The sequence below is a fragment of the Panthera uncia genome, chromosome D4 (assembly GCF_023721935.1).
Source record: "Panthera uncia isolate 11264 chromosome D4, Puncia_PCG_1.0, whole genome shotgun sequence".
Taxonomy (NCBI): Eukaryota; Metazoa; Chordata; class Mammalia; order Carnivora; family Felidae; genus Panthera; species Panthera uncia.
In genome coordinates, this window is record NC_064807.1 from 65,009,181 (window position 1) to 65,025,674 (window position 16,494).

The 16,494-nt window shown below is 42.0% G+C and overlaps 1 protein-coding gene across 3 annotated transcripts in view; it reads left to right on the forward strand.

The window, feature by feature from the left end:
* Positions 1–477: 477 nt before the first annotated feature.
* FSD1L (fibronectin type III and SPRY domain containing 1 like) overlaps positions 478–16,494 on the forward strand; it is a 78,653-nt gene continuing 62,636 nt past the window's right edge. The window contains exon 1 of one of the 3 annotated variants that reach the window (XM_049627354.1): positions 478–581. In XM_049627354.1, coding sequence (XP_049483311.1) covers positions 528–581 — 54 coding nt within the window. In that variant the 5' untranslated portion in view covers positions 478–527. Of the gene's footprint in view, positions 582–5,182; positions 5,378–16,494 lie in introns of those variants that run through there. The other 2 variants (XM_049627362.1, XM_049627372.1) reach the window with 2 other exon arrangements.

Sequence of the window (16,494 nt, forward strand, 5' to 3'; positions counted from 1 at the left end):
ACTTGGCCTTTGAATTCAGACAGTCTGGTATCAGCATCTGGGTGCTTGGTCGATGAAACGGAAGTGTGGTCAATTCACTGTGGGCCCTTTATCTCCCTAGTCTCATTCACTCAGTCTCAAACTGCCCCACATCGTTCTCAGAGTATATGCAGAGGAAGAAGGGCTGCTGAGTAATGTTCTCACTAGGAACAGGGAGCCCGTTACTCTGTGTTGGAGAGACCTGGGGGTGGGGGATGGGGTGGGCAGCATCCTTTTACAATGAAGAGATCAACAGACAGATAAATTTGCTTTGTCCTTGGTCATTCTCTGAACTAGATGAGTCCAGAGGCATTTTGAGAGCTAAGGCAGGAGGTGATGGAAACACCCGTGTCTTCCAGTCCTCACTCATTTCAGTGTCTCCAGTGCCTAGTATAAAGCAAGCCATCATGCATAGAGAAGGTATTGTGACATAGAAACATCATAATGGCTACAGTTTAGTCAACTGCTCCTGGCATGCCCTATTCCAGGAAGGAGAGGGGCCTCTTGCAATGGAGCTTATGAGAGTGGGGGTGGGGAGAAGAGATTCAGAGCGCATTCCAGAGGTGAGTACAATTGCAAAGCTGAGTCAGAGAGGGAATGAATAGTTATTGGCCTCTAGTTTACAGAATGACATAGCCTCAGGGTTCAGAAAGATGTTAAAAGTTATCTCTGTCATCTACCCTTTCACTGCCTGATCCCCCTAGGCAAATGCCTAGCCCCTGCTTGGATACTTCCACTGATGGGGACCTCACCACCAAAGTCCATTCCAGCTCTGTAAGGCTGTTAGAAAGTTGGACTTTTTGTTGATTGGAAATCTATCTTCCTGTAGCTTACACTAACTGGGTCTAATTCTACTGTGGGATGCTAGAGAATAAGTCAGCCCCCTCTTCCACACAACAGCTCTGGAGAGTTTTAAGGTAAAAAATCATGTCCCCTCTGACATGAGAAATTTTCCTTTCCAGACAAAATCCTCGATTGTGTCCCTTCTTACGTGGTTTCCAGGCCCTTTCACATGTTTGTGTATACTGATTGCTTCCCACTTTGCTTAGAGCTCTCCAAATATGGAGCTAGACCACTTCATACAGTGCCAGCTCACAACAGAACGGAATCATCCTTTCGCTCCTATGAGAACGTAAATGTCTATAGTGAGTTCCTAGGATCAGAAATTTGCACTCTGAGTTCAAGGGGGTCCAGGACTTTGGGTTGAGTTTGTTTTTAGTCAGAAGGAGGCAGAGGAAAAAAGAATTAGGTTTCTATGATTGGGGAGAGATGATAGCTAATATTTTTTGAATACTTACTACATGACAGATGCCGCTAAACATTGAACACGAATTATCTCATTGAATCAACTCAAAAACCCTTGTAGGTGGTACTGTTATGATTCCTCTTTCATAATTGAAGAAACTGAGGCTTAGAGCAAACTCAGGGTTTTCCTGGGTTTGGGGGTATATGCTAAGACGTAGGCCAGATATGAACAGGGAGAGAGAGATGGTTAGAGATTTGGTGCTTCAACAAAGAGCAGCATGTGGACTGTGATTATGCTTCAGAAAAGCTAGGATAACAATGAAAATGAGAGTTAGGGGTGAAAATAGGGCTTCTAAGGCCCCAAAGACCGAGGGGGAAAAAGCCATCCAAGGGTGGCACAGAAGGATATGATGTACAAGGGAGTAATAATAGTAACAGCCACACATTTGTTAAATGTAGACTAAACCAGGCACTTTGCATATGTAATCTCCTTTGATTCCCCACAACAACCGTAACTGGGAATTACTACTATTACGATCATGATGTTACAGATGAGGAAATTGAGGCTTATCCTGGTTTAAAAGACTCACTGAAGGCTACACAGCTGGTAGGCGGCAGTGTCAGGATTTAAATTCAGATTTGCTGAGTCCAGGCCGGGCCCTATACTGACTCCCAAAGGGGAACACTGTTGGCACCCCTTAAGGGAAGTAGCTTTCTCTCCCAAGAGATGGGGGCATCCCAGAACTCATGAGGGTACTCAGGGCTACAGGGGTAACGCCTGGCAAGAGGGGGTAAAGAACCTGTTCCGGAAGAGACAATTTTGCCAGACACTTCACATCAGTAGGGCCAGTCCTGAGGTTATTCTAATTCGATGTTTCCTCAGAAAGGCATTCCTGGAGGCCCAGGGACCTCAGTAAATACCTACAACTAGATATGCTATCTCAGAATTGAAACATAAGGGTTAAAAAACGTCATCTGTTTTATCCCTCTGTAGTTTTTCCTTTTTTTTTTTTTTTTTAACAATTTGCTTTCTCTTAGTTCAATGGTTCTCAAGCTTTAGTATGCATCAATCACCTGGAGGACTTGTTAAAACACAGATTTCTGGACCCTCATGCCAGAGTTTCTGATTAAGTTAGTCTGGGGATGAAGGCTGAGAATTTGCCCTTCTGACAAGCTACCAGGTGGTGCTGATACAGCTGGTCTGGGGATTACACTTGAGAACAGCAGCTTTACTTTATTAGTAAAGCTACTTTTGAAAATTTCCCAGCTGACTTGGCTGTGAAAAGGTAAGTTCAGAAAAGGCAGAGGACTTGCCCATAGGCCAGAAGCAGTGGGGGTGCAGACTTAGTGCCCCGCCAGGTGAGTACTGCTGCCAGAGAGCCTGCATAGGTTGGGGAAGATAGAAGTCACAGCCAGAAGGGACAGGAACAAGGGCAGGCAGAAGGCCCGGGTGAGCTGGGCAGGGAAGCCAGACTGCCTAAAGGAAACGAGATCTGGCAGGGGCAGGAGTCAAATGGGGCAGAACTCTTGACAAAAGCTGCAGGCTCCTCGCTGGGCTGCAGGGAAAGAACTCGGGGACTGAGGAGGCAAGGAGCCAGGAGTGAGCTCCTGGGATATGACCTGTGACAGAATTCTGGTGATCACATTTCAGCTGTGACTTGCTGTCTCCAAAGCCTCTTTCTGTCTCCTTCTGTGGTTATACCCATCAGTCATAAAGTGCCCAGGAGTTGCTCTCTGAAGTTAAGTCCTTGCAGCAAGAGAACTGGGGACAGGGCTAAATGGTGTGTTTTTTTTCCCCCCTTAATGATGCATCCCACAGTAGAAGGCAGGGTCACGGCTAGGGAGCTCACAGTGGGGCAGTTTGACCTCTAATGTTGTCCGATCCCTAGGCTGCATTTCTCCCTCATGGGAAACTGACTCACTACACTGAGTCTGCAGTGCGGAGAATAGCCTTCATGCACTAGACGCTGGGTGCTTGGCTGCTCTCACTGCTCCTCATGGAATTGGGGCAACTTGGATAGGAGGCATCTTTCCCTTGATACCAAGAGAGGGAGCATCTCGGGGCGCCTGGGTCGCTCAGTCGGTTGAGTGTCCGACTTCGGCTCAGGTCATGATCTCGAGGTCTGTGAGTTCGAGCCCCGTGTCGGGCTCTGTGCTGACAGCTCAGAGCCTGGAGCCTGCTTTGAATTCTGTCTCCCTCTCTCTCTGCCCCTCCCCCTGCTCATGCTCCGTCTCTCTCTCTCTCTCTCTCTCTGTCAAAAATAAATAAACATTAAAAAAAAAAAAAAAGAGAGGGAGCATCTCTCTGCAAGTTTGCACACCATTTGTCCTTTTAGCTGCAGGAGCAAAATTGTTCACACAGGCCCTCCCTGGACCCTGGCCTTTAAGCACTACCCACGTAGCTTGAGCCAAGTCCCTGTTTTCCCTTTTGGGCCCTTCATCCCATTTCTTATACATGTCTGTCCAGTTAAAAAAAAAAATGGATTTATTGAGTGCATACTAGATGGCAAGACCTGTGCTGGGGATACAGATATGAGTAAAAGAAATTTCGACCTTCATGGAAGTCATAGTACAGAGTATAATTGTATACAGGCAATTATCGCCTTGTAGGATAAATACTGTTTCTTATATAGAGCTCATGCCCTCTCAGGGCCTTTGTATTCGCTGTTCCTTCTATCTATAATGCTTTTTCCCAGACCTTTGTATGACTCATTCTCTCACTTTACACAATCACTTCTGAGAGAGGCCTTCCCTGAACTTCTTATGGAAAATGGAGCCCTCATAATTCTGAGTGCATATAAACATATATAATTACATATATATGTTAATAAACATATATTAACAGTGCTTCTAAACACTGTGTGTATATATATGTACACATATACATATATATATATATACACACATTTATTTACTATATATACACATTAATTTTTTTTTGGCCTCCCTCCCATACTAGATTGTAAGCTCTGCAAGTGAGAGCAGGGCCTTGTCACTGCTGAATTCTCAGTTCAGAGAAATGGTACCCGATAGATACTCAATATGTATTTCCCTTCTGTTCATTCCTCATGAGTGATTGCCTAGTTGGAACTTTTCTGAGCCTCTCCAGAGTCATCAAAATGGAAGCTGAGGCCTTTCTGCTTGGAGAAGAACATTTTCAGGCCTACTTCCCCAAGCTTTCTACAGTCTGTACGGTCCTTTTCAGACCAGACTGAGCAGGTTCTAGCCCCCCCACAGACAACTATAATTTACTGGCCATTAACTATGTCCTGGGCACTTCAAATACATTACTTAATCCTCACAATGCTCTACAAAGTCAGCATTATTGCTCTTATTTTATGGAAGATAAAATAGGCTCAGGGAGAGTGACTTGCTCAAAACACAGCAAGATGCCCAGGAGGGCTCTCTGGGAAAGGTCTACCAGGCCCCACCCTCTACCCGTATGTTTCTACCACGTTCCTTCAGGCCTTCTCCATGTTTCCACGATATCCCTTACCCCAGCCCTTTCCTTCTCACTGGACAGTGGGTTTGGTCTAGCCTGGCTGCTCCTTGGCGGCGGTCAATGTTAGGGGTGCTTAAATGCGTGCAGGATGGAGCGGGGGCTGATCTCAAGGACCAGAGCTTTCCTTCCCCAGCCTTTCCCACGGGCCCGGCTGCTGGATGCCCAGTGGCCCATTCCAAGGCCTGCAGCGATCGGGAGCCCTGGAAGAAAAAGGATGCGGTAAGGAAGGAAAGGCTTGGTCACTGGACCCGCAGCACCACTAGTTTTTGCCCCTCCCACCCAGCATCGGACACCTTCCACTCCATCCCGTCCCGCGGCAGCGCGCATGCGCGGGGCGCTCTGGTCTCTCTCCCTCCCTCCCTCCTGCGGGCCGCCCTTTCACCCTGGCAACCGCGGCGCGACAACGGCGCGCGCGCGGGCTGGGCGCGGACCGGGCGGGGTCGGTTCTGTCTGAGGCTGAGGCTGAGGCTGAGGCTGAGGCGGCGGCGGAGGAGAGGGGGCGGCCGCGGGTAGCAGTGTTGGCTTGCCCGACTTCCCTCCGCCTCGCCGCAAGGTTCTTCGACGCGGTTTCGGGCCCAGTAGACATAGCCCCTGGCCATGGACTCCCAGAAAGTAAGTGGGAGAACGAGGCGCGGGGCGGCCGAGGTTGGGGAGAGGGTGGGCGGGGCGCCCGGGGCCGGGTGGGCGGTGGACGCGCTGGGCCAGGCAGGGCTGCGGCCGCGGAGGGCTAGGCAGCTGCCCTCCCTCCCTCCCTCGTTCCCCGGTGGGAGCAAAGCGGCGCCCGCCAGGCTGCGGGGACCGCGCCCGGTGACCCGAGCTGGCCTTTGGCCCTGGGCCCTGGCTCCTGCGGGGAAGAAGGGAGCTGTCCCCATTCCACAATCATTTTCTGCAGCGCTCTAGGCCCCCTTTGATTCTGGAGCCTCCCCGCGTGCGAGCGCGGGTTTATCCCGCCTTAGCACCAATCGAGGTGCACGGGGTCTACCTGCTGACAGGGACCGTACACGCTGCTTTAGGTCAGGAACCAAATCTGCTTAGTACCGCGCCCTCCACTCCCTCCTTCCTCGTGACCAGTTCAGAAGCAGGTCTTGGTGTTTAGTATTAGTTGAACTGGGAGAAGAGACTTGCAGTTGGCAGCGGTCCCACCCTCTTCGACCAGTTTGTTGCTCGTCACAGTTATCTATGGCTGTTGTGGCCTGTTGTATATATACTTTCCGCACAAGTTAAGGAGCTAGTAATTGCAATTAAGAAAAAAAATGTTTTGAGAACATAGCCAATGTTTTGAATACATTTAGAGTTATTAATATGCAGTCATAATCCCTGTATAGATTAGTAACCACCCTGTTCTCTTTGTTAGATGATAGTAATTGAAGTATAGTACAGTAGAGGAGGGAACACAAGTGTTATTAATAATGTAGCAGGGAAAAAGAAGGGCATATCCAAGAGGCCATTCTTTTCTATTATTAGATAGAAAGCACTGGAAAGACTTATTAGAACAATGGTTTCTCTAATTTTGCCTGGATTTCACCTTTTCAAGGGAAAGAAGCACAGGGGACACGGGAGAATAGTGTAGTGATGTGTTAAGCATTGACTATGCTAGTATTTTACTAAAGTGCACACGATTTGATTGCAGGCATCTTGAAACTCAGTTGGGTAAACTCAATTTTATTTCCGTGACTATTAGTAAGACGTCTGTAAAAAATTACATTTCGTGTGTTTTGAATATGTATGTTTAAAACAACTCTGCCTAAATTTGTAAAACATGTCACGCCTTATTTAACTTTTTAGGTAAAAGTCACATGATAGCTGAATGGATGTTGGTTCAGGGCAAACGGAAGAGCAGAGACTTAGAGTCCTTGAGTTCCATGTTGCTATTTACTAGCTCTGTGCTCTGGAGCAAATTACTTAACTGTGATTAATCTAGTTCTTCATTTATGCAGTGGAAGTAAGAATGTTTTATAGAGCTAATATAAAAATCAGATAAAGTAATTCATTATGAAAAAGTGTTAAAAGTGTTTTAATGTTTACAAAGTACTAAGATACTCTGTGTGTTATAAAAGAGAATTTGAGAAAGTATTTTAATATGGATCAAGGACTCAGGAGTTGGCAGTTGTGGCTTCTGCAAGGTCATACCACTAGCTAGAAGGCTAAAATTTGAACTTATTTGGTCTCATTCCATATGGTGTTTTTGAGCACCTACGAGTACCATGTGCACTTTCCCCAGAGGTGGCAGAGAATTAGGTGTTCCTTGTGGTAACTTTGAAAATCAATTTCTTAATTTTAGAAAATGTGTTGATTTTCATTTCATTTATTGGTATCAAATAATATTCTTATAAAACTCTTTGTTTTATAGCTTATAACAAGTATCTGGTATTAATGCTTATAACCACTTTAGTGCTATGAATTTGAGCTTTTTTCCCTCATGAACTATTGCAGAATCACTTACATACCTCAACTAATAATGAACTAAACTGTGTATTTCTTTTTAAGTAAGTAGTACACCCCTGGCATGATTTTTCTTCCCCATTATAAAATGTTACAATGAAAATAGCAGGGATGGTACTTCAGTCATTGTAAGGAAAATGGTGAGGATGTCTTGAATATATACCTGTTAGTAAGGCATTGGGATTTGGGCTTCAAATTATTGGAGGATGTCTTTGGAGCCAGGTCTCCAGTCCTACTACTATCTCTGAGCTGAATGAGCTTGGGAAATTTGCTGTGTGTCTGTATTTCCTCCTCTATAAAATAGAGATAACAATTGTACTTACCTCAAAGGGTTATTGTGAGGATCATGTTAATTTTTAAAAATCCTTGGTGCCTAGTATATGTAAGTACTGCTGGCTATTGTTATGAAATTCATAATCCCAACTTCGAAATAACTTTCTTCTTTTGTTGATAATTTGTACAACTTTTTCTAATCCAATCTACCATTTTTAACCTTTGTCCTTAAGTTTTAAAATATGTTTTCTGTTTTTATGTCTGTAATAAGTGATTTCAAATGGTGGTGTCAAAGAAGAGTTGTTAAATCCTAATTGAAAGAGGACTGGGAGTTCTGACTCATGCAGTCTGACAATAGAGGTTAAGTTAACTGGACAGTCTTACAGAAGCTTGATGGTGGCTAGTCAGCAGATGGATTAGCTTGACCAGCTGCTTTTTTGTCTGTGAAAATAACTTGGACTTCAGTGTTGTGTTAGCAACAGATGCTCTGTTTGAGTAGAGGAAGAAAACATAATTGCCTTGGGTATGTAAGGCATACTGTTGGATACAGAAAACCACAGTATTATCTCCTAGAAATAAACAGAAGGATTTTGTTTACATCGAGTTTCTGGAACACTTTTGCGAACAGGATGTGTTATGGATAGGTGGCTTTGTTTGATACTCAAACCTTTTGATTATGTCCTTAAGTGGTTTTAAGATAAAATCCCAAAGGTTTCTATACTTGATTAAATGTGTATGTTCAAAGAAACCATTGAAACGAAAAGACATTTACACCTTTCTAGAATCTGGGTGCTTAGAATTTGATAGTTAAGTTTTTGCACAAGAGATCTGTTTATATTCATAGGGATTGCTGTTTCTAGGAAAGGTACATGCTGTAGGAATAATAAAGGTGGAGAGGAAGGGGATCCCAGAGGAAGGATGTTGCCAAGAGTATACATTGTAAATTGTTTGGTTTTCCCCAGTTTTTCCTGCGTATTCTTTACTTTCCACTTGGAAAGTGGTAGTGACAGGTGAGGGGTTGAGTGTGCAAGATTGGACAAACCTAGATTGGGGAGATTGAGTAGGGGGAGTTTTAAAGCATGACATTTGGTAGCAAGTAGTATGTCTGAATATGTGCTTCCTTATCCCAGTTTCCTCCTCTACCCTGGTATTTGCTATTCTTTTTCTTCATATTGTACCTTAGCGATTTAGAGACCTCCACCATATCCAGATAACCAACCATCTCCTGTTCCAAAATTACTTTTTATTGGTCAAAAAATAATATTTCCTGAAGAAAGGAAAGAGAAATGAAATTTGAATATTGTTCTGCATCCAGTATTGTGTTAGATTGCTTTAAATTCTCTCAATACCTCTTATTCCTGTTGCGCAGATAATGGAAAACCAAACTCAGAGGCTAAATGAGTTGTTCAGAGTCACGCAGCTAGCAAGTGATAGTCTGGATTCAAACTTGGTCTTTCTTCACAGCCCAAGCTTTGTTCATTACCACCCTTCTTGCCTGAATTTTTTGCCTTTAAATAGTGATATGATTAATTAAAATTCAAGATGTTATTAGGAATGAATCCCTATAGTTTTTTTTTAAAGAAGCTAATTAAATCTAGTGAAAACAGTTGATAGAAAGTATAGAACACAATTTATATAAAAACCTGGAACTTGGTCTCGCTCAATGCCCCATATAAAATCATTATTTTTCTGTAGAGAGTGTGTGTGTGAATGTGTATAAAATCCCCTCTCTGCAGTTCTTTTTCTTTTTTGATGGAGGGTCTTAGCTTTCTAAAGTAGAGCTGTGAACAGGAAAGTATAAGTGGAGTTTTATACACCCTAGCCAAACACAATCTCATTCATTTCCATGGAATGGATCAAAGTAATCTGGGATATATAAGGCATGAGGTACCCTCTTCAAAGGACCGTATTGACATACTCATGATCACTATATATAAAAAGATATATTCAGGGGCACCTGGTGGCTCAGTTGGTTGAGCATCCGACTTTGACTCAGGTCATGGTCTCACAGCTTGTGAGTTTTGAGCCCCACGTGGGGCTCTGTGCTGACAGCTCAGAGCCTGCTTTGGATTCTGTCTGTCTGTCTCTCTCTCTGTCTCTCTGCCTCTCCCTGGTTCATGCTCTGTCTCTTTCAAAAAAAATAAACATTAAAAAAAATTAAGATATATTCATTTTTTATTGAACTTGACAGTTCTAAAAAATTGGAAATACTGTAGATCCTTGAATAACACAGGAGTTAGGGGTACCAACATGCCCCCACAACAGTTGAAAATATGCATATAACTTTTGATTCCCTCAAAACATAACTACTAATAGCCTGCTGTTGATAGAAATAGTAAACCGGAAGCCTTATGGATAACATAAGCAGTTGTTTGGCACCTATTTTGTATATGTATCATATACTGTATTCTTACAATAAAGTAAGCTAGAGAAAAGAAAATGATAAGAAAATTGTAAGAAAGGGAAAATATATTTACAGTACTGAGCTGTAAAAACTCTGTTTATAAGTGGACCTGTGCATTCCAACCCAGGCAGTTCAAGGGTCAATAGTGAAGCAGATTTTTTCTTTTTTCTTTTTTTTTTAAATTTCCATACAATGTTTCTTTGCAATGCCTGGCTGAATGTAAGCAGGATTATTCATGCAGTAAGCACATATTGAATGTTTACCATGGTGATAGATAATCCACTCCAACCTAGGGTGGGCAACATTTTCAAGTTGGTAGATTTTGTCTCCATCTTTCTTGTATGTATTATATCCTCAGTTGGCACTCTTCCCAGCCACAACGTTCTAACAGAGTCTGGTCTTAGTTATTGACATGTGTTGATTGGTAGCTAATTTTGTACTAATTTATAATAAAGTGTTGGCACAGCCAATCTGTGCACTTTTATACATATAAGTAACACAAGCTTATTGTAGGAAAATAGGAAATATAGATAAATGAAAATCACCCATAATCCTGCCACCCAGACATAACCTCTTTTAACATTTGTACGTATTATGTTCCAGTTTTTTTTAAACATATATAGAACCTTAAAAAGACTATCGTATCATGATGTGGTAATACTGCTTTGTAGTTTGCCTTTCACTTAATATATTATGAATCTTTTAGCATGTTAATATCATTCTACAACACTTAACAATTCAGAATTCTTTTGTATGGCTGTATTATTTGATTTTTAATCAGTGCTCTTTGTTGTATATTTATGTTAGTCCCAACCTTCTAGTGTTATAAGTAATGCTGAAATGAACATCCTTGTAGCCAAGTCTCTGCTTATACCTTTAATTATTTATTTAGAATAAATTTTTTAGAAATGGAAAAAAAATTTGTAGAAATGGAATTATTGAGTCAATGTGTGTATACTTTTAAAAATCTTTGATATGTATTGCCAAGTTGCTCTTTTTCAGAAGGGTTGTTAGTTTATACCACTACCAGCAGTACCCAGGTGTGCTCCTATCTTCATTCCCATTGCACCTCCCCTCAGTTAGGTGATGGAACCTCTGGTTTCCTTGGCTGAATATGAGCTTTGTAGACTTCATTGAATGAAACAGCCAATTCAGAGGTCACTGCACATGGATAAGGCTTCTTTAGCTTCTGACTCCACTATATTTCTTCAAATCCTTTGTAGGGGGGGGTACCTCTTCTGTCCTAGTCGGGCTTAGGGCAGAAAGACAGCATTCTCCACCAGGTCTTTTATTAGATTTTTTTTCCTCTTTGGATTACCTCAGTTGCCTCTATAAGCAGGTAGTGTTCCTAACTGTTTTGCTGTTAAGAGAGGACATGGCTTTCTATCAGTTAGCTATTTGTGATGATCGATTCCTGAATTTCTCAACAATATATAATCTCCTTTTTCACCTCTTCACATCACCTCTGAGCACAATACTCTTGTTTGTGTTGGCAGAGCTATGGTCAGCTGATAAGATTCTGATTGTCTAGCTACCAGCTGGATAGAACTTTCTGGATTTCAACTCTTATTACCTAATTCAAAGGAGAAGTCTATGGTGTGGCATGATGCAAGTGCCATCATTCTTGGTGGCATCAGGATATGTTCCAGAAATGCTGTATCCTGACTTCATTGATCCCTTTTCTCTGATTGCAGGAATGCTATACTTGTTTTGTACCGTCCCCGGCAGTGTAAGCAGCCTAGGGTAGTGTAAAAGTATAGGATCTGGAGGCAGCTTCTAGGTTTGAATTGTGACTACCACTTGATAGCTATGTGACCTAAGAAAATTTCTTAACTCCTTTAACCTTCCTTTTCTTCAACTATAAAATGCAAACACTGATACTTTTTAAAAATCTATTGTGATGATTAGAAAGATGTGCCATGGTAACAGTTTAGCACAGGGCCTGGCACATAGAAAGTGCTTAGTAAATACTACTGAAATGGCCATAATACTAGTTTGACCCTCTTAAATTGTAGATCGACTAGTGATATTTGCACTGGTTCTAGGTTTGTGTATCTCAATGGTCTAGAAAACTAATGTAGAATTTGAATCAGAAATCTTCTCTTGGTGTGAGTAGATGCTGATAGAAAACTCTTACATCAAATTGTTCTTATTTTTTTTTTTAAATGTTTATTTATTTTTGAGACAGAGAGAGACAGAGCATGAACGGGGGAGGGGCAGAGAGAGAGGGAGACACAGAACCGGAAACAGGCTCCAGGCTCTGAGCCGTCAGCCCAGAGCCCGACGCGGGGCTCGAACTCACGGACCGCGAGATCGTGACCTGAGCTGAAGTCGGACGCTTAACCGACTGAGCCACCCAGGCGCCCCTCAAATTGTTCTTATGACTACATCGTTATTGAGGTCCTCAGATTCAGACTAGCATATAAACCTGGGTATAATGATTTTCTGCCACTGGTTCTAAGAACAGGAAGTTTCTGAATCATAATTTCAGGAGCTTGTTACACTGAATAGTTTCCAAGCAAGTAGCCCAAGTTGGTAGTTTTTTTTTTTGGATGCAGCAAAATTAAGATTCAACATTTGAATTTGTCATCTTCACATATATTAAGCTAAAACCAGTGGAACCTTGCCACTTCAAATGTTGAAAGTCATCATGTTCTCAGACTTACAAGATGATATGTCTGTGTGTAAGAATAGCTGTTTTTGTTGCCCTTATATGTGGCAGGGTGGGACATGTTACAAGCTTTTGATCAGCTTCAGTTTTTTTCAGTGTTGAAGTAAAATCGTAGTGTGTTTGGTGCCCTTAGGTATTCTTTTCATGTCCCTCTGATCTTTACTTTCAGGCAGTACAGTGTGATAATTAAGAGTACCGACTCAAGAGTGAGACCACCTTAATTTGAATCTGGGTTCTGCCACATATTAGCTCTGAGATCCCGGACAAGCTATTACTTAACCTCTATACCTCAGCTTCTGAATTGGAAAATGGTGATAGTAATAGTGTCCTACTTCTTAGGATTCTTGAGAGGATTAAATGAATTAATATATGTAAAGAGCTTAAAATGGTGCTAGGCACTTAAGAGTATAGAAGTGTTATTATTTTGCTCAGAGACTATTGATTGTGCTTTTGCTTCACATGATTTTTTTTTATTCTCACTAAAATATATTGTGCGTATGTATATATATATATATTTTTTTCCATTGGAAGATTTATTTTATTTTTTTCAGTTTTCTTTTTTTTTTCAATATATGAAATTTATTGTCAAATTGGTTTCCATACAACACCCAGTGCTCATCCCAAAAGGTGCCCTCCTCAATACCCATCACCCACCCTCCCCTCCCTCCCACCCCCCATCACCCTTCAGTTTGTTCTCAGTTTTTAAGAGTCTCTTATGCTTTGGCTCTCTCTCACTCTAACCTCTCTCTTTTTTTTTTCCTTCCCCTCCCCCATGGGTTTCTGTTAAGTTTCTCAGGATCCACATAAGAGGCTTCACATGATTTATAGTGATGATAAGCATAACTTTAAGCTATGCTCCTTTGAAGAGGGTACCTCATGCCTTGTACATCCCAGAGTTTTGATTCATTCCATGGAAATGATTGCAGTTGTGCTTGGCTGGGTTGTATAAAACCCCCTTTTTTGTTGTTGTTAGCATAGCACTTACCTTAGTCTATTTCCCTAATCAAGTAATTGAGAGGCTTAATCCTGATACAGTAGTTTTGGTATCTGGTAATTGTGGTTCTTGACCAAAGGATAATGGCTAAGATTGCCTGTGCATACTTCCTTTGGAAACATACTATATATATATATACATATATATATATACTTTTTTAACATTCTTTTTTTGGGGGTTTATTTATGTATTTTGAGAGAGAGAAAGCATGAATGGGGAAGGACAGAGAGAAAGAGAGAGAGAGAGAGAGAGAGAGACAGCACAGAGCCCGATGTGGGGCTTGATCTCATGACTGTGATATCTTCAGATCTATATCACCTAGAACTCTTAGTCATGGCCACCTGAAGTCTTGCAAAATGTAATTATTTTGGAAAGTAATGAGAGACTAGATAAGATCTGAGATAAAATCTGAGACCCCTGTAGGCATCCTTTCAGATTGATAGAGTTCCACAGAGCAGATGAAAGATGTCTTTGCTCTCCTTCATCATCAGGGTGTGATAATAAAAGAAATGAGGCAATATATATCACAATGAGCTCATTCTATACCTTTTTGAAACTTGTTTTAACATAGAGATCACGTATATGTTTTAGAACAGTGTTTATAGGCAGAGGGACTGATAGGTGTGAGGGCTCCCAGGTGGGAAACAAGGCATGTTAGAGAAACTCACAGCAGGCTACCGCAGCTGGTATATAGCAAGGAAGAGGAAGTCTGGTGTGAGTTGAAGCAGGAGAGGTAGGCAGTGGGAAGATCGTGCAGGGTTTTACAGATGATGTAAGGTCATCTTAATAGGTCATATTAAAAGATTTTCGGTTTTATCCAAGGACCAGTGGGAAGCCATTGAAATCTGGGAAGAGTGATGCTATCATATTATTCTACCTACAGTATATAGAACTGATTACTGGGGAGAAAGAATGGATCAGAAGCCAGTTACGTTTTGTAAAAGTATAAGTTGGGGTATGATATTGACTTGTCCTAAGATAGTAGTGGTGATTACAGAACTATTTAGGAGGTAAAAATCCACATAACTTACTGACTACGTGTAGAACACAAATGAGAGGAGAGGATGTTATGTTGGCCTAGGTTTCTGATTTTGTAGCTAGTACCACCATTTGCAAAGATAGAACACTAGAGAGGGCTCAGGTTTGTGGGGGACTTTATGACATATTGAGGTTTTTTAAATGTTTACTTTGAGAGAGAAGGAGCATGTGCATGTGTGTGGGAGGGCCAGAGAAAGAATCCCAAACTGGCTCTGTTGTGGGTCTCGATCCCAGGAGCCTGTTGTGGGTCTCAATCTCACAACCATGAGATCATGACCTGAGCTGAAATCAAGAGTCCGACGGATGCTTAACTGACCAAGCCACCCAAGCACCCCATATATTGAATCTTGAAGTGCTTGGGTGACAGCCAAGTAGGGATTCTGAGTAAGCAGTTGGATGAAAATAGTCTGGAGCTCAGAGGGGAGGTTCTGTATCTAATGGTACTCTGTGCACAATTCATTGAAGTTTGGAGCTTTGTGCTTCCTCCTCAACTTCTTTATCAATTGCTGTGTCTCCATTATAAAAGCTATTGATTAATTGTGGAGGCCCTAGAGGGATAAAGTGGGGGGGGGGAGAAATTCAAAGCATTATGGTATCTTTTAATTCTTTTCTCTTTCTGTTTCTGAATACAAAACACATAGATATTCTGCCCTAGCATGTTGCCTGCCAAATTTAGAAAACACTTAAAATTTTTTTTACTGGATTTGGTACCTATTTAGCCAGCCTCCTGTTGCATACCTCTTATATTAGGCACACACTAACCCTGTATATAACCCCTCTTCTCTGGTGCCTGCTACCTAGAGAAAACTTTAGCCTCATGTCAAATACACAAGCTAGGGTTAAGTTTCAGAACTCAATTCATGTAATCCTATTCCTTTCATTTTTGTAAGTGTTGGTATTTGTGGTAGTACTTATCTTAAATAGTTTGGTTGCTTGTCATTTGTTTTCCAGTTCTCCTGAGCTCCAAGTTCCTTAGTTCTTTCTGTCTTCATGCCATCTTCACCCTTAGTCTAGCCAGTCATTGTTATTGTGGTGACCAGAATGGTTGAAGCCCTGGTCCCCTTGATCATTCATTTTTCAGCCCTTCCTGATGAACTTCCACTATAGGAGAATACTAAATGTGAGTTCTTGATTATAGTCTTTTGCATTTGCTCATCCTTTCCACATTAAAGGAAAGGTAGCTTTAGAGCTTCTGGAGCCCTTTAGCAGCCTATCATTGAAGAACTTTCAGGTTACTGCTCTTTTCTTCTTCTAAGCTTAGGGTAGAGGCAGCACTTTATCTGTATTAGATTATTACCAAGGTCACATTGGTTGCTTTGGGTTATCTTATTCATCTGGATGATTGCTTCTTCTGCAGCCATGTTTACTAATGCATTTGGTAGTGGCTAAAGTACAGGTCACCTTAAATGCTGAGGCTCCAAAGCCTTCTACAGATGGCTTGTCTACTCTTATAGCATTTCAGTGGTGTATATTACAGCAAAGGCTCCAAAGCTCTCCCTATCTAGAGATTGGAGTTGCACCCCGCCCCCGAGAATCTCAGACTTCAGTCTTTGCTACTTTGGCAGTAAGGTAAGATGTCTTTCTCCGGATGTAGGCCCTTTATTTAGGAGTTCTGTGATAGACTCTCATTCTGTACTAGAACTCCCAGTGAAGTGCAAAATGTGAGCCATAAAGCATTCTCTCTTCAAAGAATGAGATGATGTTTCCCTGAAATACTTTATCAGCCCTTTTTAAAAATAATTTTTTAATGTTTATTTTTGAGAGAGAGAGACAGAGTACAAGCAGGGGGAGGGGAAGAGAGAGGGGGAGACACTGAATCTGAAGCAGGCTCCAGGCACAGAGATTGATGTGGGGCTCGAACTCATGAACCGTGAGATCATGACCTGAGCCAAAGCCCGACACTTAAC